This window comes from Poecilia reticulata, linkage group LG2, assembly GCF_000633615.1.
Source record: "Poecilia reticulata strain Guanapo linkage group LG2, Guppy_female_1.0+MT, whole genome shotgun sequence".
In the NCBI taxonomy this organism is placed as follows: domain Eukaryota; kingdom Metazoa; phylum Chordata; class Actinopteri; order Cyprinodontiformes; family Poeciliidae; genus Poecilia; species Poecilia reticulata.
The window spans coordinates 36,644,697-36,663,982 of NC_024332.1; the positions used below are offsets into that span (position 1 = coordinate 36,644,697).

General features: G+C 38.5%; 2 protein-coding genes across 2 annotated transcripts in view; one reads left to right on the forward strand and one right to left on the reverse strand.

Annotated features, from left to right (window-relative positions):
* The first annotated feature begins 810 nt into the window (after positions 1 to 810).
* Positions 811 to 5,855, forward strand: tpt1 (tumor protein, translationally-controlled 1). Its single transcript, XM_008403349.1, has 6 exons — positions 811 to 962; positions 1,538 to 1,611; positions 3,523 to 3,707; positions 4,583 to 4,688; positions 4,770 to 4,886; positions 5,427 to 5,855. The coding sequence occupies exons 1-6, from the start codon at positions 935 to 937 to the stop codon at positions 5,427 to 5,429; spliced, it is 513 nt and encodes a 170-aa protein (XP_008401571.1). The 5' UTR covers positions 811 to 934; the 3' UTR covers positions 5,430 to 5,855.
* The window catches only part of LOC103461004 (general transcription factor IIF subunit 2), a 55,999-nt gene continuing 42,349 nt past the window's right edge, over positions 5,637 to 19,286 (reverse strand). Inside the window, exons 7-10 of the mRNA XM_008403332.2 lie at positions 13,922 to 14,003; positions 12,386 to 12,482; positions 10,557 to 10,700; positions 5,637 to 8,631 (exon numbers count right to left, since the gene is read on the reverse strand). Of these exons, the coding sequence (XP_008401554.1) occupies positions 8,491 to 8,631; positions 10,557 to 10,700; positions 12,386 to 12,482; positions 13,922 to 14,003 (464 nt within the window). The 3' untranslated portion in view covers positions 5,637 to 8,490. The remainder of the gene's footprint in view (positions 8,632 to 10,556; positions 10,701 to 12,385; positions 12,483 to 13,921; positions 14,004 to 19,286) is intronic.

Below are 19,286 nucleotides of genomic sequence, written 5' to 3' on the forward strand. Positions count from 1 at the left end.
AAAAAAAAAAAACCCAACAAAAAACATTGGTTGGCTAAGTTTTTCCAGAATGGTTCCCTTTGAGATGTTTTAGAGATTTGGAAGAAAATAATAGAATTTTAACTTTTTCAGTGGCCCTAATTGTCTTCCGTAATTTTACTTTTTTGTTTTGGAAATGTGAAAATTCACACCCTTTTGGCTCATTAGTTCAAATTAAAGCTTTAACTACACCTTTAGTTGTGATGTTGGAAAGCTGTAGTTGAATAAATATTTAAAATAGTGTCAAAAACTGTTTGTTTTGAGGACGTTTTGCCAGAGCCGTTCCCTTGGAGGTTGTTTATGGGACTAGCTTGAGAAAATGTCAGAATTCTTAGATTAAAGTATTTTTTTCTCCACTGCCCTTAATTGTCTTCTGTAAGTTAACAGTTTTGTTTTGGAACATGGAAATTTCAGATTTCGAAATTTGTAAATTGCCCATCTTTTTTGGATAATGGGCTCATATTAGGGCTTTGACTACACTTTTTGTTGTGTTTTTTGAAAGCTGTAATTGTAAAAATATATAAAATAGTGTCAAAAATAATTAGTTGTGTTTTCCCTTGGATGTTAGTTTGAGAGAAAAAAGTCAGAATACTTTTTTTTTAGTGGTCCTACTACATTTTATTAAGTTAACCGTTCTGTGTTGGAACTTTGAATTTTTAAATGTCAGATTTGGACATTTAAAATCATATCGGTGTGGGGTTTTTCGATAAATTACTCGGGGAAACACCGTTGTAGTACCACTGTCGACCAACACTCCAGGGGGGCAGCAGAGCGCGGAGCCGCGGTTGAGTCACGGTGACATCAGCAGGATGTAAATGCAGCGGCTCGCGGCCTGATCGGTCTTTTTCCTCTGCCGTGCTGTAGGAGCGGTTGGCCTGCTCTCTGTCTCTGAAGATTTTAACACCCAAGCCGCAAAATGATCATCTACAAGTGCATCATCAGCAGTAAGTTGTCGCCGTCGAAGATTTATTTTACGTTGTTCGTCGCTGTTGCGGCCGTTAGAGTTTAATTTAGTTTCCAGTGTGTGGTTTGAGTTAGCTCAACTAGCCGGCTAACTCGTGTGTATCGTGATTGAGAAGTTAGCGGTAACGGAGAAAAAAGAAATCACCGGTGAACCAGAGGGTTACCCACCCTTTTTGGCTCGTAAGTTTATATTATTGCTTTAACTACACCTCTGTATGTGATATTATAAAGTTGTAAGTGTATAAAACGGTATCGGAAGCAGTTAGGTGGCTAAGTTTGAGCAGAACGGCTGTTTTGGTTGTTGTAATTGGGGCTAGTTTCAGTGAATGATGTGGCCTTTCTGCCGCAAGTAGCTGCTGCTGCTGCTGTTAGCCACCGGAACATTTCATGACTCTTACATCGGGGTTGTGCTACAAAGTGTGACTCGGATCGCGTAATTGATTTATTTCACAAGCAGGGAGCGTCGTTCCCTTTCAGCGGATGGCGCACCCAGTTCGTCTGTTTGCTTTGTTTTAAGTTTCGTCTCTTTATCTTCCCCCCCCCTTTCTCCCAACAGATGATGAGATGTTTTCAGATACCTTCAAAGTAAAAGAAACTGACAGCGGAATCTTCTTCGAAGTTGAAGGAAAGGTGAGTTCAGAATTTAATCTGGTTGATTAATTATAGCTGGTTTTAAACTCCCTTTTCTCTTGGCAGCAAATATCTGCTGCGGTTATGAAAAAAAAACTCACTTTATTGATGGTTCTTCATGTTTGACCCACTTTTATTGGGATTTAACTTTTCGCAGCAGTGTTCCAGGGGCGGRGTGAGACTTTCTGCTCCTCTGCAGTCTGAAACCAGTTCTTCAGCACTGACCCAATATGCGCATTTAAAGTGTTTACTAGCAACAGGGCTGGTATGCAGATCCAGGTGGATGACCGTCTTGAATAAAACTTTACAATAAGCATTTTCACATACAGTTTTGAAGTTGTCCAGTTGTATTTGAATAAATCAGATTGTCCTTCTATTCTTTAAATAGTTTAAAAATGCAAACACCCCTCGCCTGTTATCTGTTGGGACATTTTTATTGATTCACTGTTTTTGCACTTTACCAGACTCGCCAATAAGTTTGAAGACACCAAATGTAACACAGACGCTAAAAAAAAAAAAATAATAAGAGTTTAGATCGAAACATCATTTATTTACTTCCACATTGGTATCGGTCGATGTTGGTCTTTTACATCTGCGTTGATCTGATGAGCAAAACAACAGATGTCTTGGTTTTTATCTTGTTTAGGTGTAGGGAGTGTGATCACTTTAAAAAGGTAATAAAAGTGTGAGGAAATGTAAAAGTAATTTTAATTGGATAAAGATTTGAAATGGTTCCTTTGAGTCCGGAAACTAACGGAGCGAGACAAAGTCGCGTTGAACAGTCTGTTGTTTCTCATTTAACTCAAAAATAATTAAAAAAAAGGTGAGTATAGTTTTTAAGACTTGATTCACTTGAAACCTCAGTGGAGGATCTAAGAACCATTTAACTGTCTCCAGTATCAAAACCCTTAAAGCAGTAAAACTGCTGGAAAATCGCTCATAAATGCTATCATTTTGTAGTCAACGGCTCATTTTGGTGCATCATGTCTTTCTGATGATTTGACTTTAGTTTTAGTTTTGTCAGCTGGTTTTAAACTGAGGTCTGTAGAAACTAAATGCTGCCAATTAAAAGCCAGAATCTAAAATACAATTTACATATGAAGTGAAGAAACTCGTAACAGTTTATAGCAGTTCATTATTGTGCAGATTTTCTGTTTTTAATCATTTTCTTTTAGATTCGAGTTGATATGAAAATGAGGGCAGTTTGATTATTTTTAGTGGTTTGAGACGTTAAACACCAGAAATGAAATAAAATAAAATCAGATATTTTTCTTTCATATCAGATCCAATTGTAATTTTATTCTTCCTTTTTAATGCTTTTTAAAAACATAAAAAGATAAATTACAGATGAATATTTATATATTTCAGTCATCCTATCTGAGCTGTAGGAGGGTGTCTGGATATGAGAATTGTTGTTGATTTCAGGATAAAGATGTAAATTTGTCAGAAAAATGTCTCATTACAAGAAAAATGAGACGTTTATTCAGTCATTAAGGTCTGATGCAAGCAGCTCAGTTCTTGGTTTGCTCTTCTAAGTAGCTTTAGTAGTTTGCAGAATCATTTGAAAGTCCTGCAGCTGCTGCTAATGTGTTAAAAGATGAAATATTTCCCTATATGTAGGAACGCTGAGCATCACAAGATGCTCAGCGTTCCCATTTAAAAAATTTTATTCGTTTTTATGTCAGAGTTCTCATAAAATTACTTAATTCTTATAATTTTACGACTTAATTCTGGTAGTCGCTTTATTCTCGCATTATAATAATCATAAGGATAAAAACAATTCTTTTAAATGTAGCCTGGCTCTAATATCCTGTGGTAGTCGATCTGGGGATGGTAACATCCCAAATTTCAGCCACCAAGAAGCGGCGTAATCTGTGAAAATGATGCAGCCGCTGCTCGTCTTCCTCCCAGACGGTGACCAGGACAGAAGGGTTTGACGACGCTTTGATTTCAGCCAACGCCTCTGCTGAGGAGGCGTGCGAAGGCAACGAGTCGGCCACCGTCTCCGGCGTCGACATCATCCTCAACCACAAGCTGCAGGAGACCGGCTTCGACAAGAAGCAGTACATGAGCTACATCAAGGAATACGTCAAGGCGTGAGTCGTTTGTGAATCACCTGCACTGAGATTAAAATGTTGGTTTAGAGCAGGAGTGTTGAACTCATTTCCTTTCTGGGCTTCATCAGCATTCTTAAAGGGCCGGTTGTGGAAGAATGTGTTGATAAAACCTGTTAAGAAACTTAAAATATTAATGAACATCTATGTATTCGATAAGTTCTTCCTCAAATTAAATGTTGTAGAACATCCATGTTTTCATGATTATTTTGAGATCAAAATAACTGACTCTGTAGAGCTAATTTAGAAATATTTACAAGGAATCCTGCAATATTTCAGCTTATCTATGAACGTGAGATTTTTGGTACCTGCCACATCAACTACAGACCAAAGCTGAGGCAGTGCTGGAGTAAAAGTAAGAAATACTGCCACCTGCAGGTCGGAGTCCGTCATACCTCCTGCTTTTAGATGGCCACTGCAGTGGAAAACTTTATCATTAAATTCTGACTTTATTAGTAGCATAACTTTTCAACAAAATCCCTCTTATGATAAGAAAATATGTAATATTTTATATCAATCGCATCCCTTATGTTTTTTTTTTCTTTTTTTTGCCTCCACAGTGGGGCTGCTGGACTCTTCATTAGTTTTTTGTTGTTGTATGCTAGCTCAAGGAGCACAGCAGCTTGATGAGTTTGACTGGCAGCCAATCAGAAAATGAGCATCAGAAATAACATTTAAATAATTTTAACTTGCATTTTATGAATTAAGACAGAAAAACAAAATATAAAAATTATGATGAAAAATGTAAGATTAAGTTTTTTTTTTCTTATTTTCCATGTTTTTCATCATCTTCTCTCCGCCTTTGAGACCTAAAAACTCTGTTTGTAGACTGCTGATGGTGCTGTTTGTGTGCGCAGGGTGAAGGCCAAGCTGCAGGAAACCAACCCTGACAGAGTGGAGAGCTTCATGACTGAGGTCCAGCCAGAAGTCAAGAAGATCCTCGGCAACATCAAGAACTATCAGGTAGCTCCAGGTTGACCAAACGACTCGTTTTGTCACTTTGTTTGCAGAATCTTGTTTTCCTGACGCACGTTTTCCCTTCAGTTTTTCACAGGGGAGTCCATGAACCCGGAGGGCATGGTGGGCCTGCTGGACTACCGCGAGGATGGCGTCACGCCGTACATGCTTTTCTTCAAAGACGGCCTGCTGGTTGAGAAATGTGTACGTACTTCGTGTGACAACAAAAACTTATTTAAAGGGGCAGCACCATGTAAAACGTTTGAGCTTTACCTCATGTTATGTGTTGCTTTGATTGAGAAATTCTGTAATCTCCATGGCAACCATTCAGCTCTCCATAGCACCTGGGTGGACATAGCTCCGCCTCCCTCAGCTCCTTCAGACTAACCAGCAGCAATTAGTAAACGCATACAAGCTACTTCTCAGTGCAACGCTGATAAGTTACTTAAAAGGCCACATTTCTTAAGAGAAGAAGTTTTTAAAGATGATTCAAGGAGTTAAATCACTTTTAAGTCTTATTTCATATAGTTTGGCAGAGTACCCAAAAATTGTACTCAAGAGTAGAATAGAAAAAAACTCCCTAAAAGTAAATATTTTCCAAAAAGCTACTCAAGTAACTAGTTACTATTGAACAACTGAAGTTAGCATGGTGCCATTTTGTAGCACAAAGCCAAAGTGCTGCCCCATTAACAATCAACTCCATGGCAACAGAATTGACTCTTAATTTTCCGTTTCTGTCCTCAGTAACTACCTGGAACATCATCTGCTGTGTAATTGACTGCTGCTCCCCAAAAAGCCCCCATCGCAGACTGCAGGAGCGTTACTCTACATCATGTCTGAACGGATCCTCGTCCTGTCCACACTGTGGCCCGCAGCACCACTAAAACTGTGGGGAATCTATTGCCATTTGGTCACCAAATACAGTTTTTAACTTTCTTTTTTGCAGTATTTTTATTTTTTTTTCCTTTTGGGCCAGCGCTCATGTTGAAAACGAAACGGCAGGACAGAAAGTGAAGCTCCGACTCCGGCTGCAAAGCAGTTTTTTCTGTTTTAGCATCAAGTTTGACATCCACGGCCTTCATCATGCTTGGGTTTCTGGTTGTGTTAAACGAGTCCATCTGCAATGCAAAGACTTCAGGTTCAATTTGAAAATAAAAAGTACCTCTACTTTAAGTTTCTCTTTTGTTTTCTGGGGGGGAAAGCATTTAAGATATTGGCTGTGACAAAAAAAACTTCTTGCTGCTTTTACTGAGTTTCCTGCATGTTTGTTTCTCATAACTCAAAGATTCATATAAAATTAAATAAAATTCCATCTGGCAAGGACAAATAAACAAATGTAGTTTAAACTACAATGAGATGCTTCAAGTGTTTGTTTACAATAAACGTAATTTTCTCTAAAATTGCATATCAATAAAAACATATTGCAGAAATGTTTGGTTCAGTGATTTAAAGTATAGCTGTAAAAAGTCCATGTTTTTAGTTTTATCTACTTTTGCTAGAAAAAGTAAAGCCAGTTATTTATATTTTTACATTTTCTGTTTTGCATGTTTACATAATTTATCAGTGCTGATATAACAGGTTTATATTTGTACCCTGCTTTAATCCTGAGTCATCAGTACAACGCAGTGATTTAATCACATTTTTTTATCTTTTACCAATAAAAGATCAAGAGGAAGTCAGAGCCAGAAAACCTAAAACTCGAACTGTTTTTCTGAAAACAGATTTTTAGAGAAAGTGTTGTCTCTAAAGCAGTTAAACTACCATGAAGATGTGTTGCCAAAACAGTTGTTCATTTTTACAAGGTTTTCCTGCAAAAAGCCAACAGAAAAACACATTTTAAAAAATTGAACACGGATGTGTGAAAGAGACTTCATCCAATGATCCTGCTGTACCGGAAAAGTGAGGGATTTGTTACAGGTGACGCCTCAAAAGGTGGTTTTTCACTGATAAGTGTTTCAGTTGCTGTGAGAACCAGGGCCAGACTTTACATTTCACTTCTTTTTTTTCCTTTTTGACCAGTGCCACAGGTGTAACAGGTCCAACAGGTGATTCAGACAGAGCAGCACAAAGACTGCTTAGAAATATAGTCAGAGTCCCTAGACTAGAGATAGACAGAGGACAGTGATTAATCAGCCTGGCGGACCACCAGGCTATGGTTATTTTAAACAGGTTTTTTTTTTTTTTTTACACCAGTGACGGTAAAGATGGACTAAGTTAATATCTTAATCTATAAACTTATCAGGCTATGTTCACACTGCAGCCTGAAGTGACGCAATTCCAATATTTTTGTGAAATCGGATAATTTTTTTTATTTTTTGCAGTGGTCGTTCGCACTTCTAAATATTTGCGACTAGTATGTGATCTCCACTGTGAACTGCAACCTGAAAGTGTCCCGCATGCGCAGTAGAGGGCGCAATAACGTCAGCGTTCAGTGTTTTGCCAACCGCCATAAATAAGTACTGCTCATTATTAGCGGAAGTAAACATGGAGGCTAACGGTTCCTAGCTTAAGATCTTGAAGTTGTTGTCCGACCTATAGACATTATATACATAGATATATATATGTCCAAATAAAGGTTGGTTGATTTTTAGGTGCAGAATTCAGAAAGGTCAAAGTTTTGCATTGTGACTGGACTAAACTCCAGTCACAACTTTTGCTGTCGCCATTTTGGGGAGTAGCTTAAGCGCCGCCAGAAAGAATAAAGAGCTTCGTACTAAAATGATCTAACCTGCTTGTTTGTTTGGGGGGGAAATCAGTTTTAAGTTTTTGTTATTTCTAGAGTTTTAGATCACCTTGGTGATTACATATGTTAATGTTAAGGATGGTTAATTTTTTTTTAACTTTTTTTGAAGTTGGAGTATGAGAAGAAGAAGAAGTCTGACGGTAAGATGGTGAGGGCGGATCGGCAGCTGGTGTTGGACGTCATAACCCATAAACCGGAGTTGCACTTTAACAACTTAATCGCAGAAAAGTGACGTCTGTCGAGTATCAGTGACGTTCATGCAACCTGGACGTTAGGTCACATTTGAATCCGGTCACATTTGAATCGGATAAGTATCGGATATCCAAGTGGTCTGGGTCGCATTCGAAAAGAACCCGACCYGTGTTGTTCAGASCGTCATGAAACGATCAGATACAGGTAGCATTAAGGGGGACAAAAGAATCAGAGTTGGGTCACTTCGGGCTTCAGTGTGAACGCAGTAAATAATCTCACCCCAAACAGGCGACGCTGCTGATCCACAAAGGTTTGTCGGGTTTGGCTTCACTCAGCTGCTGCTGCGGGTTTTTCTGCCCCGTGTAATTGAGCGTAAAAATCTTTTAAAGCCATTTCCGTTGCAATACAACCTGACAGATGAACCGTGRCACCCCGCAGGGTTTCAGCCATCTTTGATTTCCTCTAATGTGTTTCCAGTTYATCAGCCGCGCAGGGTGGCTGCATGGCGCCAACTAATTCATCAGTCTTASTGAGGGTCGAATCAGTTGTTTTTATCACAGAAGGACATTTTCACGTGTCAAACGAAGGTGTGGGTAATTACATGACTAATTGCAGCGCAGCTTTGTGGTAACAGCTGGAACAGATTGTTGTTGGTTCCAACTGTGCTTTGTCTGCTGTGAAAAACACCTGCTGAACGAACAAGTTCAGGAGAGACGGACACTGTTTTCTAACAGCTTTAATCCAGAGAACTGAAAACATGGCAACATTACTGAAGCAACAACTTATTCATCATGCTGAACATTATACATGATTTTCCACCGATTGTAAACAAATAATTTTACACCCATATAGCACTTTCTTGGGCGAGATGTCTCAGATGGAGTTGGGGCTTTTCTGCTCCTCTTCCTCACTCGGTTGGTAGTGACGGTACTCTGGCTTGAGCTCCCAGGTGCTTTTGTGCGCTCCCTTGCGATTGCATACACCGATTTCCCTCATGATTTCTTTAAGATATGTCTGCAATGCACAGGAGAAACTCCAATAAGATGCAGCATCAACAGAGAAACGAAGCTGTGTGGAGAAATGTACAGTGTTAAAAAAAAAAACAACAATTTAGATTCCTTCTGTTTTTGCTTTTTTGGTCACACATTTTTCAGCTCAAACAATAAAACAGCTATTTAACCCAATTTAGCCCTGATGATTTAGCTGCATGTTTTGGTTTAGTTTCACTTGCCAAATGCAGTCAAAATGACTGCCAGTCCTCGAATCCCATCACTTCTTTAGTTGAGATAAAAAAAATGTCAAAAACGACAGAATCATGCCCGAGTCTAAAAAACATAGGAGAAACAGTCATTAGCTGCTTTTCCATTACAAATGTGCACAAATCTTTGTCTCTAAATGTTGTCTTATGTTGAAAGAAAAAACACAWTTTTTAAATTTGTGTTTCTGTTAAATAAGCGCAATTAAAAAGTTTGTCACATAATAAAAACATGATTCTCCAACTACTTCCTGTCATCTTTGTCTTCTGCGTTTTGATCATGTGATGCAAAAAAAAAAAAGTTTCCATTGCAGCTTTATGAGACAAAACCGTTTAGTTACAGACAGAAAACCACTCTGGCTMATTTATAAGTGATCAGGAGGGCCGTGTTTTAATGGGTCGAATGGTTTCTGATTAGGTGCAAAATCAGTTTTTACTCCAGKAGCAATAAAAAGTAGCCATCCAAGAAATTACTAAAGTAAGAGTGAAAAAGTATTTGGTAAACAAAGCCACTCAAGTACTGAGTACTGATCAAAACAATAATCTGGTMATTTTTAAATATTACATAAGTATAAAGTTATGTGGAACTTGTGGTATTAGAAAACTCAAAATGAAAGTAATTCATGTAAATAATTATAAATCAGGCAAAAAAAAATAAAAAATTCTAAATCAATTTAGTTCAATAAACTGAAGTAACTTWGCTAAAAATGCAGCAGTGCTTCTTTGTCTGGTGTTTTTCAGTTTTTTCAAAAAAATTTTTATTTTCAGTAAAAAAAAATTGTTTGTTTTTCATTCAGTAAAGTTCCTCACAGTGGGCAGAGGGACCAGAAATTTTATTCAAGAGTACCGATAATTCATACTAAAATTAATGAAGTAAAAGTAAAAAGCACAGCGTAGCAATAAGGCAATTTTACAGGGTATTATTATTATTATTGTTGCAATTTTGGGGGTTTCTTTAAAGTTGTTTTTAAAACTAAAGACTTTTTTGTGTGAACCTTTACAGCTGAATTTCCGCTTTRCAGGACAATAAAAGTTGTTTCTATTCTGTTCTGCTTAAATAAATGTAACTAGCCAACTCTGTCTACATGCTAATCTGAGCCAAATCATTTTTAGTGTCTTTTACATGACAAATACACAAAACATTTTTAAAGACGTGGAGTGATCTGTGGGATGTTATGTCCCAGAGTGACCACAAGGTGTCTCTCTTGAGCTTCCAAACCTTCAGCCGCTCCAACAGCCTATCACTAGAGATGTGCTTCAAAACTTCTCRTAATGGACATTTCGGTTACTTTAGTTCAGTTAATTTGAGTGTTGGCCAAGTGCTTTGGGAGGGAAACGCTGGAGTGGAGTGTATCGGGGCGTTTGACTCCTACTCAGCCGATGGTTATGCAATCAGAGGCAATCAGAGCGAGAGGAGGACCTGCAGGTCTCATCTGCACCTACACGTTGCTTTTTCTCTGAGAGCTGGAATGAATCCAGAGCGCGGTATCGATTTGCACTGTGTGTGTCTGTGTGTGCACACTCGAGCCTAAAATTTCCGCCACAACAGATTGTGTGAATAGCCACAGACGTCATGGTGTGGGCGGCTGGTTCGAATTTAACAATGCAAGGTGGAAAGTGGGCAGGTGTGTGTGTGTGTGTTTTTTGGTCCCTTCAGTGATCATGGTAAGTGTAGTTTGTTCACCACGGGCTGCTTGGTGATGTCCACCAGGTCCTTGAAGCTGTAGTACTGGTGCTTCTCAAAGGCAGAGAAGAGCAGGTCCAACACCAGCTGCCGATCCGCCCTCACCATCTTACCGTCAGACTTCTTCTTCTTCTCATACTCCAACTTCAAAAAAAGTTTAAAAAATTAACCATCCTTAACATTAACAGCGACTTCATATGTAATCACCAAGGTGATCTAAAACTCTAGAAATAACAAAAACATAAAACTGATTTCTTTCCCCCCCAAACAAACAAGCAGTTTAGATCATTTTAGTACGAAGCTCYGTACTYTTTCTGGCGGCGCTTAAGCTACTCCCCAAAATGGCGACAGCAAAAGTTGTGACTGGAGTTTAGTCCAGTCACAATGCAAAACTTTGACCTTTCTGAATTCTGCACCTAAAAATCAACCAAAGTATGACTAAATTACCTTTTATTTGGAAGTGAAAGAATAATCTGAAAAGTGTGGCATGTATTAAACCTCGGCCTCAGACATAAATGTAGACAAAGGGACACAGCAGACAGTACAGGGATAAAAATGTGGAGAATTTTAATGTAGGGTTGGGTTATAAAACAACATCTCAAGACTTAAAGTCTTGAAGAGAAAAAAAATAATCAAAACCAATGAAGAGAAAATCCCCATTTTGTATGTTTTTATCCAGCTGTTTGGGTCTGTGCTGCTACTAAAAACAGCCAAAGCGCAAAAAAAAAAAAAACAAAACACCAGGCTGTTTTTTTGACAATAGGTTAATATTTTTTGGTGTCTCGAAAATGAATCGTTTCAAAAGCCTCCCAAATGTTAAGTCACAGTGGGTACTGCGCTGCTACCTAGCAACCTCAGCCAAGTCCAGCCCCGTAACCTAGCAACCTTAGTCAAGTCCAGCCCCGTTACCTAGCAACCTTAGCCAAGTCCAGTACCGCTACCTAGCAAAACAAGTAGAATTCCAGGATATTTGGTCAGCTGGTTCTACGCTGGTATAATGGAGTATAATGGCTACTGGAATAGACAAGTGCAGCCTAGAAGCTGAATGCTGCTTCTCCATGTTTRGTTCTGGTTCTGTGCATGCTGAGCAGACCAGAACCCGAACATCTCTGCATCCAATCTGACAGAATTTATGGTATTTTGCAATGAAAAAAAAAAATCAAGTCTTTCAGCTGTAATCAAAAAAATATTGACTCAGAAAACAAATGCACGCCACACTTTTCAGATTACTACTGATAAATTTTTCCAAAAACAAAGTACTGTTTTAATTCCCTTTAAACACTAAACCACATTGAAATTTGTGGTTGTAATGGGATAAAATAAAATAAAAAACAGATAATTTCTATATTTGCAGCAGGACTGACCAATCAAATCTTCAGGTGTTTTGCTCTAATCTGAATAAGCAGGTAAATATTCACTTTTTTAACCAAGAGACGGATTAAAGTCGACTAAAGAGCATCGCTAAAAGCCACAGTCAGTGACGGTGCTGAGAGCACTTTGCCTTAAAGGTCACGGTTTGTGCTGCCTAATGAATCACAGCACAGGAGAAAACAAGAAGATATTTCAGTTAAAGTTACATAAAAGGGTGAAGMTTCAAATGCAATAGTAAAAATAATTTGGACAAAAATTATAGTTTGTGCCAAACTAAAGTGTTTGCTGCCACCTCTGTGAGCATTTTCTGCCACTGTTTAATGTGTAACCACGAAGCAGTGGCGCAGTCAGTCACSCTGGTGAGTGTATGTAAACTTGTGGTCGCCGGGCTGAAACGATCTCCGTTTCTGACCCAAACTGGTGCCACGCCTTCACGCCTGCAGCATCGTCCTCCTTACGTTGAAGTCGTGGTTGGCCACAGGCCTGAAGACAGTGGCGACGGCTCGGTCCAGCTGCTGCACCAAACGCTGCGGCTTGACGGACTCGACCTGCAGCCTGGCAGACACACAGCAGACGAAGCAAAGCGAGGCGTTTGAGTCTCTGTGGAAAAGCTGACAGATGTGCCTGGTGGCAGGCAGGGCAGCAGCTGTTAGCATCTTCAGGTTCAATTTGTCAAATCTACCCTGGCAGTTTCTTTGCTTGGAGATCTGCTGCTTTCTGTCACTCCTTTCTCATAACATTTATACCCGCAGCGTGTTTTATGTAATCACAGTGAACATGTGGGGACATTTCCACTGGAATAATTACAAACGGGACAGACGCGCCGTTATCTCTGCCTGCAACAGAGCTAATTGTGAGGAGCATCATAAATTTGACATTTCTGGAGCTCCAACTGTAAACATTTTCATCCCTGAAGTCTTTCCCTTTAAATTGCTCCTCGCCGCTCTGAGAGCTGACACACTGATACAAACCGTTTGTTCGCCTCGGGTCGCATTGTAGCGCTGCATCTGCCACGGAGATGCTGTTGCTATAGCGATGCCATCCACTAAATGTGGCTGGAAAAACATATTCCAGTGAAGAGGACACAAAGACCCGAACAAAAAAAACAGGGAGAGTGGAGTGGAGTGTTGTTCTGTGCACCAATCAACGGCAGCTGTAATTCACATGAAATCAGTTCACATCTCTTGATTTTTAGCCGTTAAGTGATGAAAGAAGCAACTTTGGTTACACAACAGATCAATCTCCTCTCTCTGTGTGTTTACAGGACATTTATGTAAGTTTGCAAAAGTTAAACTAGAAATTGTTTCATTACCATTCATGCAGTTTTTATCTGGAACAAACTTCCAGAAAACTGCAGAATAGCCGAAACACTGGCTTAATTTGTGCCCTTTAAGATTTCAATCTGATGTTAAAATGGCATGATAAATTAAATTATTAATTTAAACCAAGTTGAAGTTACACAATTTGATGTCATAATTATGAAAATTAAAGTCATAAATATGAGAACAAAAGTACATTTTGGGCGTTATAGTCAATTACGAGTTTTGATATCAAATTTAAAGAGAATAAAATCATAATTACAATAATCTGGGGCTTTAAAGTCATAATTAAAGGAGAAACAGTCAATTTCAAGTTTTAAAAAAAATCATGACAATAAAAGTGATTAAGACTCTTGTAATCATAACTTCCTGTTTTGGCTCTATCTTTTTTTTGTCTTGGCGGAAATGGACTTCCATAGTCAGAAGAGTTGAAACAAAGAAAATGGGTTTCAGGCATTAGTTAGTTAGAAAACATCATTAAACCACTAGATTTGTTTATTTTCTGCTCGTTTTTATATTTTCTCCACTGGTTTAATTTGCTCTCCAGTTGAATATAAGCAGTTATTACTTATAGAAAAGGGTTTAAACTGATCCATTTATTTATTTCCGCTCTGTACCAAATGTAAACGATGCATGTCAAAACCCAGAGAGCCAACAGCTTGGAGCTTCACTGACCTCTTGAGCTTCATGTAGCTGTCGGACACGACGGGCCGGCACTCGGCTCTGTGCACCACCGTCCCCTCCAGACTGACTTCATCTGCAACACAAACTGTGACTCAGCCGCCTCATCGTGATTCACACACACAGATGCACTCGCTCCGTTATGGAAATGATACAGAAAAGTTTGGGAAATGTAAAAAAACATGAATTTATCAATCTCACTCAGGTTAAGATTATCTGCTGTGAGATACGGTGCACCGCAGGGTTCAATCTTAGGCTCGGTTTTATTTTTATATGTTCTCATAACTCATATTATTGGGTTTAGCTCYTTCCTGGTTCTTTTTATTGGTTTAACCATATATATGTTCAAAACTTTAAATAACTCAACGTTTTCATTATTTCACATTTTAATTTTTACAGTGAACTTAGATTAGAAACCACAGCCTTAAAACTTTGGTCCTACTTTCAAACATTTACATCAACAAATTTTAATAATTCAAACCCCAAATATACCTTAAAAGTAAGACCTATCTGCCCCCACTACAGATGGTGACATCTATGGTCTTCCATATATCCGCTCTTTGGGCTTCAGCCAATCAGAGGCAAGGAAATTGAAAGGCGCTCCTGATTGGCTGCCAACAACATGTCATTTAGCATTGCACCTTTGGACTTCATTTATCTAATCTGTGTTTTCTTTCAAATATTTTAGATAAGAATAATGAAAAGGTTTGCAAATATTAAAATTTTCCATGAATAATTTGGAGTTACGTTACACAAGAAAGAGGTGTAAGTTTCATTGTATCGATGAATTCTCTGTTTTTAGGTGCTGATTTTTTAATTCTAATTCACAAATTAATCCAATCTCACTCTAACAAAATTAATTGTATAATCACGCTTTTATTGGAAAGTAAAATAGGTTTAAAAAAAWTTTTCAAAAGCACAAAGACCATTTTATGTGCTTTTAATTCCTCAACTCTTGATTTCTGTTAAAGGTCATGTTGTACTAACCTTGTACTAAGACAAGTATGAAAAACCAAACCATGTTTTGTTTTATTGTTTTTGCAAATAAATGAATCCGTCCACAGGCTCTATTGAAAGCAGTTTAGTCTGTTTTTGATGCTTGGGTGAGGAGCTTTTAGCAATTAAAGCTAAATGTTGGAGGGAGTTCCCTGAGGAAATCAGATCAGCAGTCAGTGAGCTTCAATAAATCACTCCATGTTGATTTAAGAGCTTTAACTTCTTTTATTGACGCCTGTTTTTGTCTTCCTGCTTTGGAAAATTGCTTTATACATAAACTTACACACTGAAAAAGGAGCTACTCCTATTTTTTAAAAATAGGAGTAACTCCTTTTTTTTAAAAGTAGGAGCTACTTTTAAAAAATAAGTGAAATTGTTACATATAACAAATTAAGTTTGTCAAACTTACATTATTTACATTTGGTTAACATAACTTGATAAACTTAAAATAATTAATTCCATTAAATACTAGGTAGATACAACCACAATGTATTAAAGAAAAAGAAAACTACTAAAAATCTCAATTTTTTGTTTACATTTCGTGAAGAAGGAAGTTGCACTCTTATCTTGAGAAGTTTTTGTTGGGGCGCTGCCTGTGGGTGCAGCGCCCCCACAGGCGAGGAGGAGAACAGGTAACACAGAAAAAGAGGTTTGGATTGTTTGACTTGGTGCAGTGTGACAGCGAACTGCACCAGATGAAAATGTAACCACACTGCCATCAGGTGGTTTTCATTATTACTGCAGCATGTTAAAATATACACATTTAGCTGTACAAACAAAAAAGATTGCAAAAAAGTATTAGTATTTCAGCATAAAAAAGGAAAAAAAGTCATCACTGACATCCTCTTCATGAGGCTGTTTTACCAAAAGTCAGAGGCTTCAGTCAGAGGCTTCTTCAAATTTTCTGTTAAACAGACTGCTACAGGATATCATTCCTGCCAAAAGCCATCACCAGCTACAATAAGTCTTTGAAGAATTTAAATTGATATGAATTACAATAACTTTTAATTTCCCTTTGGGATAAATAAATTTTTTTAGAATTTTAATAAACCCTAAATCAAACCTTTTCGGCGCGCAAGCTAGTGTTTGTGGATGAGATAATTCACTGACAAGAAATACCAAATAGAACCATTTTCTGCCTTTTAAATTCAAAATGACCAAGTTTGCAGTTGGATAAACCTCATGAACCGATATTTATCCACTGCAAAAGGATAAGGTCATTGTTGTTCCCAGCCCTGAACCAGTAATCGTTCAAACAGGCTGCAATAAAACCATCAAAACCCACATCCTGACATTTACTGTCGCATCTGAATCACCTTGAAAAATGAACAATTTTCCACGCTGTGCTTTTGTGAAGGTGCTTTGGCCGATTATTCAACCGTTCAGCCCACAAGGTGCCTCTTCTGCTCCTCTCCGATCGTTTTTCATTTCTGGTTTTCAATAAACCGGCCAGGAAACGGTGGCGTCCAGTTGGTGAGCGTCGGCGTTTCTTTGGCAACTGCTTACCCCATTGTGCATTGTTGGAGGATTTGGCATCATTTTATTAAGTCTGCTATGTGGACAAATAAAGGGCACAAAAAGCCCAGAAATTTCACATTCAGCATCTGATAAAAGCAGAAGAGAAACGAGTCTCTGGCTCAAATTACACCGCAAAGGAGAGAGACCGGGTGTTAAGAAACTCTCCCGCATCTTCATCTGTGATTTYCTGACTGATCAATCTGTTCCATCTTCTCATTTCCTTTCYTCTTTTTGTTTTTTTGTGTTTGTTTTAACCTCTGCTGCTTAAAACACATGGGCGAAGAGACATTTCTGCCCCTCAGTCGTCAGCCAAAGCGACGTCTGACGACGGCGGATCGGCAGGATCACCTGCTAGCCGCTGCGCCGCCGCGTCTTTTGCTGCCTGGATAATGCGGCGCATTGTCCACATAACAACAAGGCAGCATATCACTGCTGTTCAGGCACTTATTGCTTTACAGATGTCCTCCCACATGTCAAAACAGTGTAAAAAAATATTTGTGCTTGCACGTTGGCCCCGACAAGCTTYAGCAGATCCACTGTTGACCCGATTCACTCTGTATACAAATGTGAGAACAAGTTAAATATATTCATTCCACTGCTCAAGAAACACTACTGTGCTCACAAATGTTTCCGTGATAAAATGGTAATAATAGTTTCTATGTTTAAAAAGGGCTTTTATGATAGTAATAAAAATAGTAACAGCAATAATAGTTATAAGATGTCAGACAAGAAATAACTCCATAAGTTGTTTTTTTTACCTCGCTATTGTCAGTAACTGAAGACAAATTTCAAACGGTTTACCACAAGTCATAAACTTCTTGAACTCTATTCAATTATATTGTCACTTTGTAAACAATTGTTGCTCTTTTCTGAGTGTGATTAGTAAAGCCATCAGTGCTAACCATGAAAATCGCTAATATAAACTACCAGCAGCTTAAATTGCTAAATTTGAAACCATTTTGTCTCAAAACATTAGTAAAACTTTCTAACAGCTCTCTCACAGTGTGACGTCGCCTCCACTCCTAATTCATGGCTATACTTTTAATAAACTCAGTTTCTGTGGCTAATCTCGCTGTTGAATGTTTATAATATTAACTCAAAACAAACTTTAATTTGCCTAATACAATATCTGAAGATGTAGGCAAACGTTTATAAATATGCATGCAGAGACATTGTGGAAGGATGGAAATGGTTCAAAAGCTAGCTTACACCATCTGCATTTGAATTTTCCTTTCGAGGAAAAAGAAATAGGATACCTTCAAGCTGATGTAATTAGTTGTTCTCGAAGAAGTGTCACATCCTTGACAGCCCATGAATAAGTACGGTAGATACTGACACAAACACAAGTAAATCATCAGAGTAAAACTGTGCGACATGTTTATTTGTTCCCCACTTTTGAAGAAAAAGGTGAGCTTGATTAGAGATAGATACTTTGTGTTTGTTTCCTTTGGTTGCTGAAAACATTTCCTCTTAAAAGCTGAAAAATTTGCAAAGAAGAAATAAAAAAGAACCAGTTTTGTGACAAACAGACTCTGTTTTTGGGACTCAGAGCTCCTGAAAATGACTTGATAGAAGGCCATGTACATATAACGAAGGTACTCGGTGTTAATTAATACAGGAAAAAGCAGATGCATTGGCCTCAGTCGCCATAGTAACCACCTGCCATCATGTGTAGCACAACATTTTGTCGACCGCCCGCAGGACTCTCTTAAGGCAGCAAACACTTTGCAGTACATGTCAGTGATCTCACTAATGTTCATCTTTGCCTTTTTCCCCACAAATGGATGCAATTATGGGCAATTATTGGCTGGCAAGTGCCAGAGCTTGAAAAAAAAAAGAAAAAGAAAAAACAACCCACACACGAGGAACATGTATGCACAGATGCAGCGAACGTCTTCCCCCTTCCTTCCAACTGCACAAAGTTACAGCAGCAGGTCAAGGAGACGAGATTCGCTTCCCTGGTTTCCATTCAACCTGGTTTTCTGAAGGTTTAAACAGATTTCGCATCCAGAAGAAAATGTTCTTTCTGAACACAAAGAAAGAAATGAGAGAAAAGACAGAGCACAGCCAAGAGTAGCTCAAGGCTTCTGCGTGTGGGAGGGACACTTGAGACAAACAGTTGACTGGATTCAAATTGAAACTCTTAAATACTACATCAATGTTGTGGTCAACACCTTCAGCAGACATTCAATATCCTAATTCTCCTACGCACTCATCATTCAGGGCTTCATAAGGCTCTCTTGCTTYGTTGCCCGTGCAGAAATTGGGATTTTAGTGAGATCAAACACAGCGACCCTCAGCAAAAAGAGCCAACATGAATGATTCATTGGTTTTTTCGTTTTCCTAGATTTTTTTATGGCATTTGCATTCCTTCTTCCTCCCGCCAATACTACATTAATGCATAAAGAGGACAAACGAGGAAAAAAATAACATGCAATGAAAAAGGTGCTTTTTCACAATTTTCTTATACCAATAAACTCCAACGTTTTATTATGATTTTGTCTGATAGATCAGCACTGTCCAAATCCAATCCTGCATGCTTTTGATGTGTTCAGATTACACAACTATTATGCAAAATTCACATTTTACACGTTTTTGTACTTCCATTTGGGTCTCAACTGCTTCTAAAAACAGTCCAAAAAAACTACCCAACTGTTCTTCTGGTAATAACTTAATGTTTTTATGTCTGGAAAATGAGTTGTTTCAAAAACCTCCGGACTGTTAAGTCACATTCCACAGGCACTGTGGCATTACCTAGCAACCCCAGAAGCCCAGCCCTGTTACCTAGGAGCCCCAGAAGCCCAGCCCTGTTACCTAGCAACCCCAGAAGCTCAACCCCGTTACC

Bases quoted from the DNA above. Each gene is read 5' to 3' on its own strand.
- tpt1 (XM_008403349.1), top strand. From the start codon at position 935: ATGATCATCTACAAGTGCATCATCAGCA. The intron at 963-1,537 runs GTAAGTTGTCGC...TTCTCCCAACAG, and splicing joins CTACAAGTGCATCATCAGCA to ATGATGAGATGTTTTCAGAT. The intron at 4,689-4,769 runs GTAGCTCCAGGT...TTTTCCCTTCAG, and splicing joins GCAACATCAAGAACTATCAG to TTTTTCACAGGGGAGTCCAT.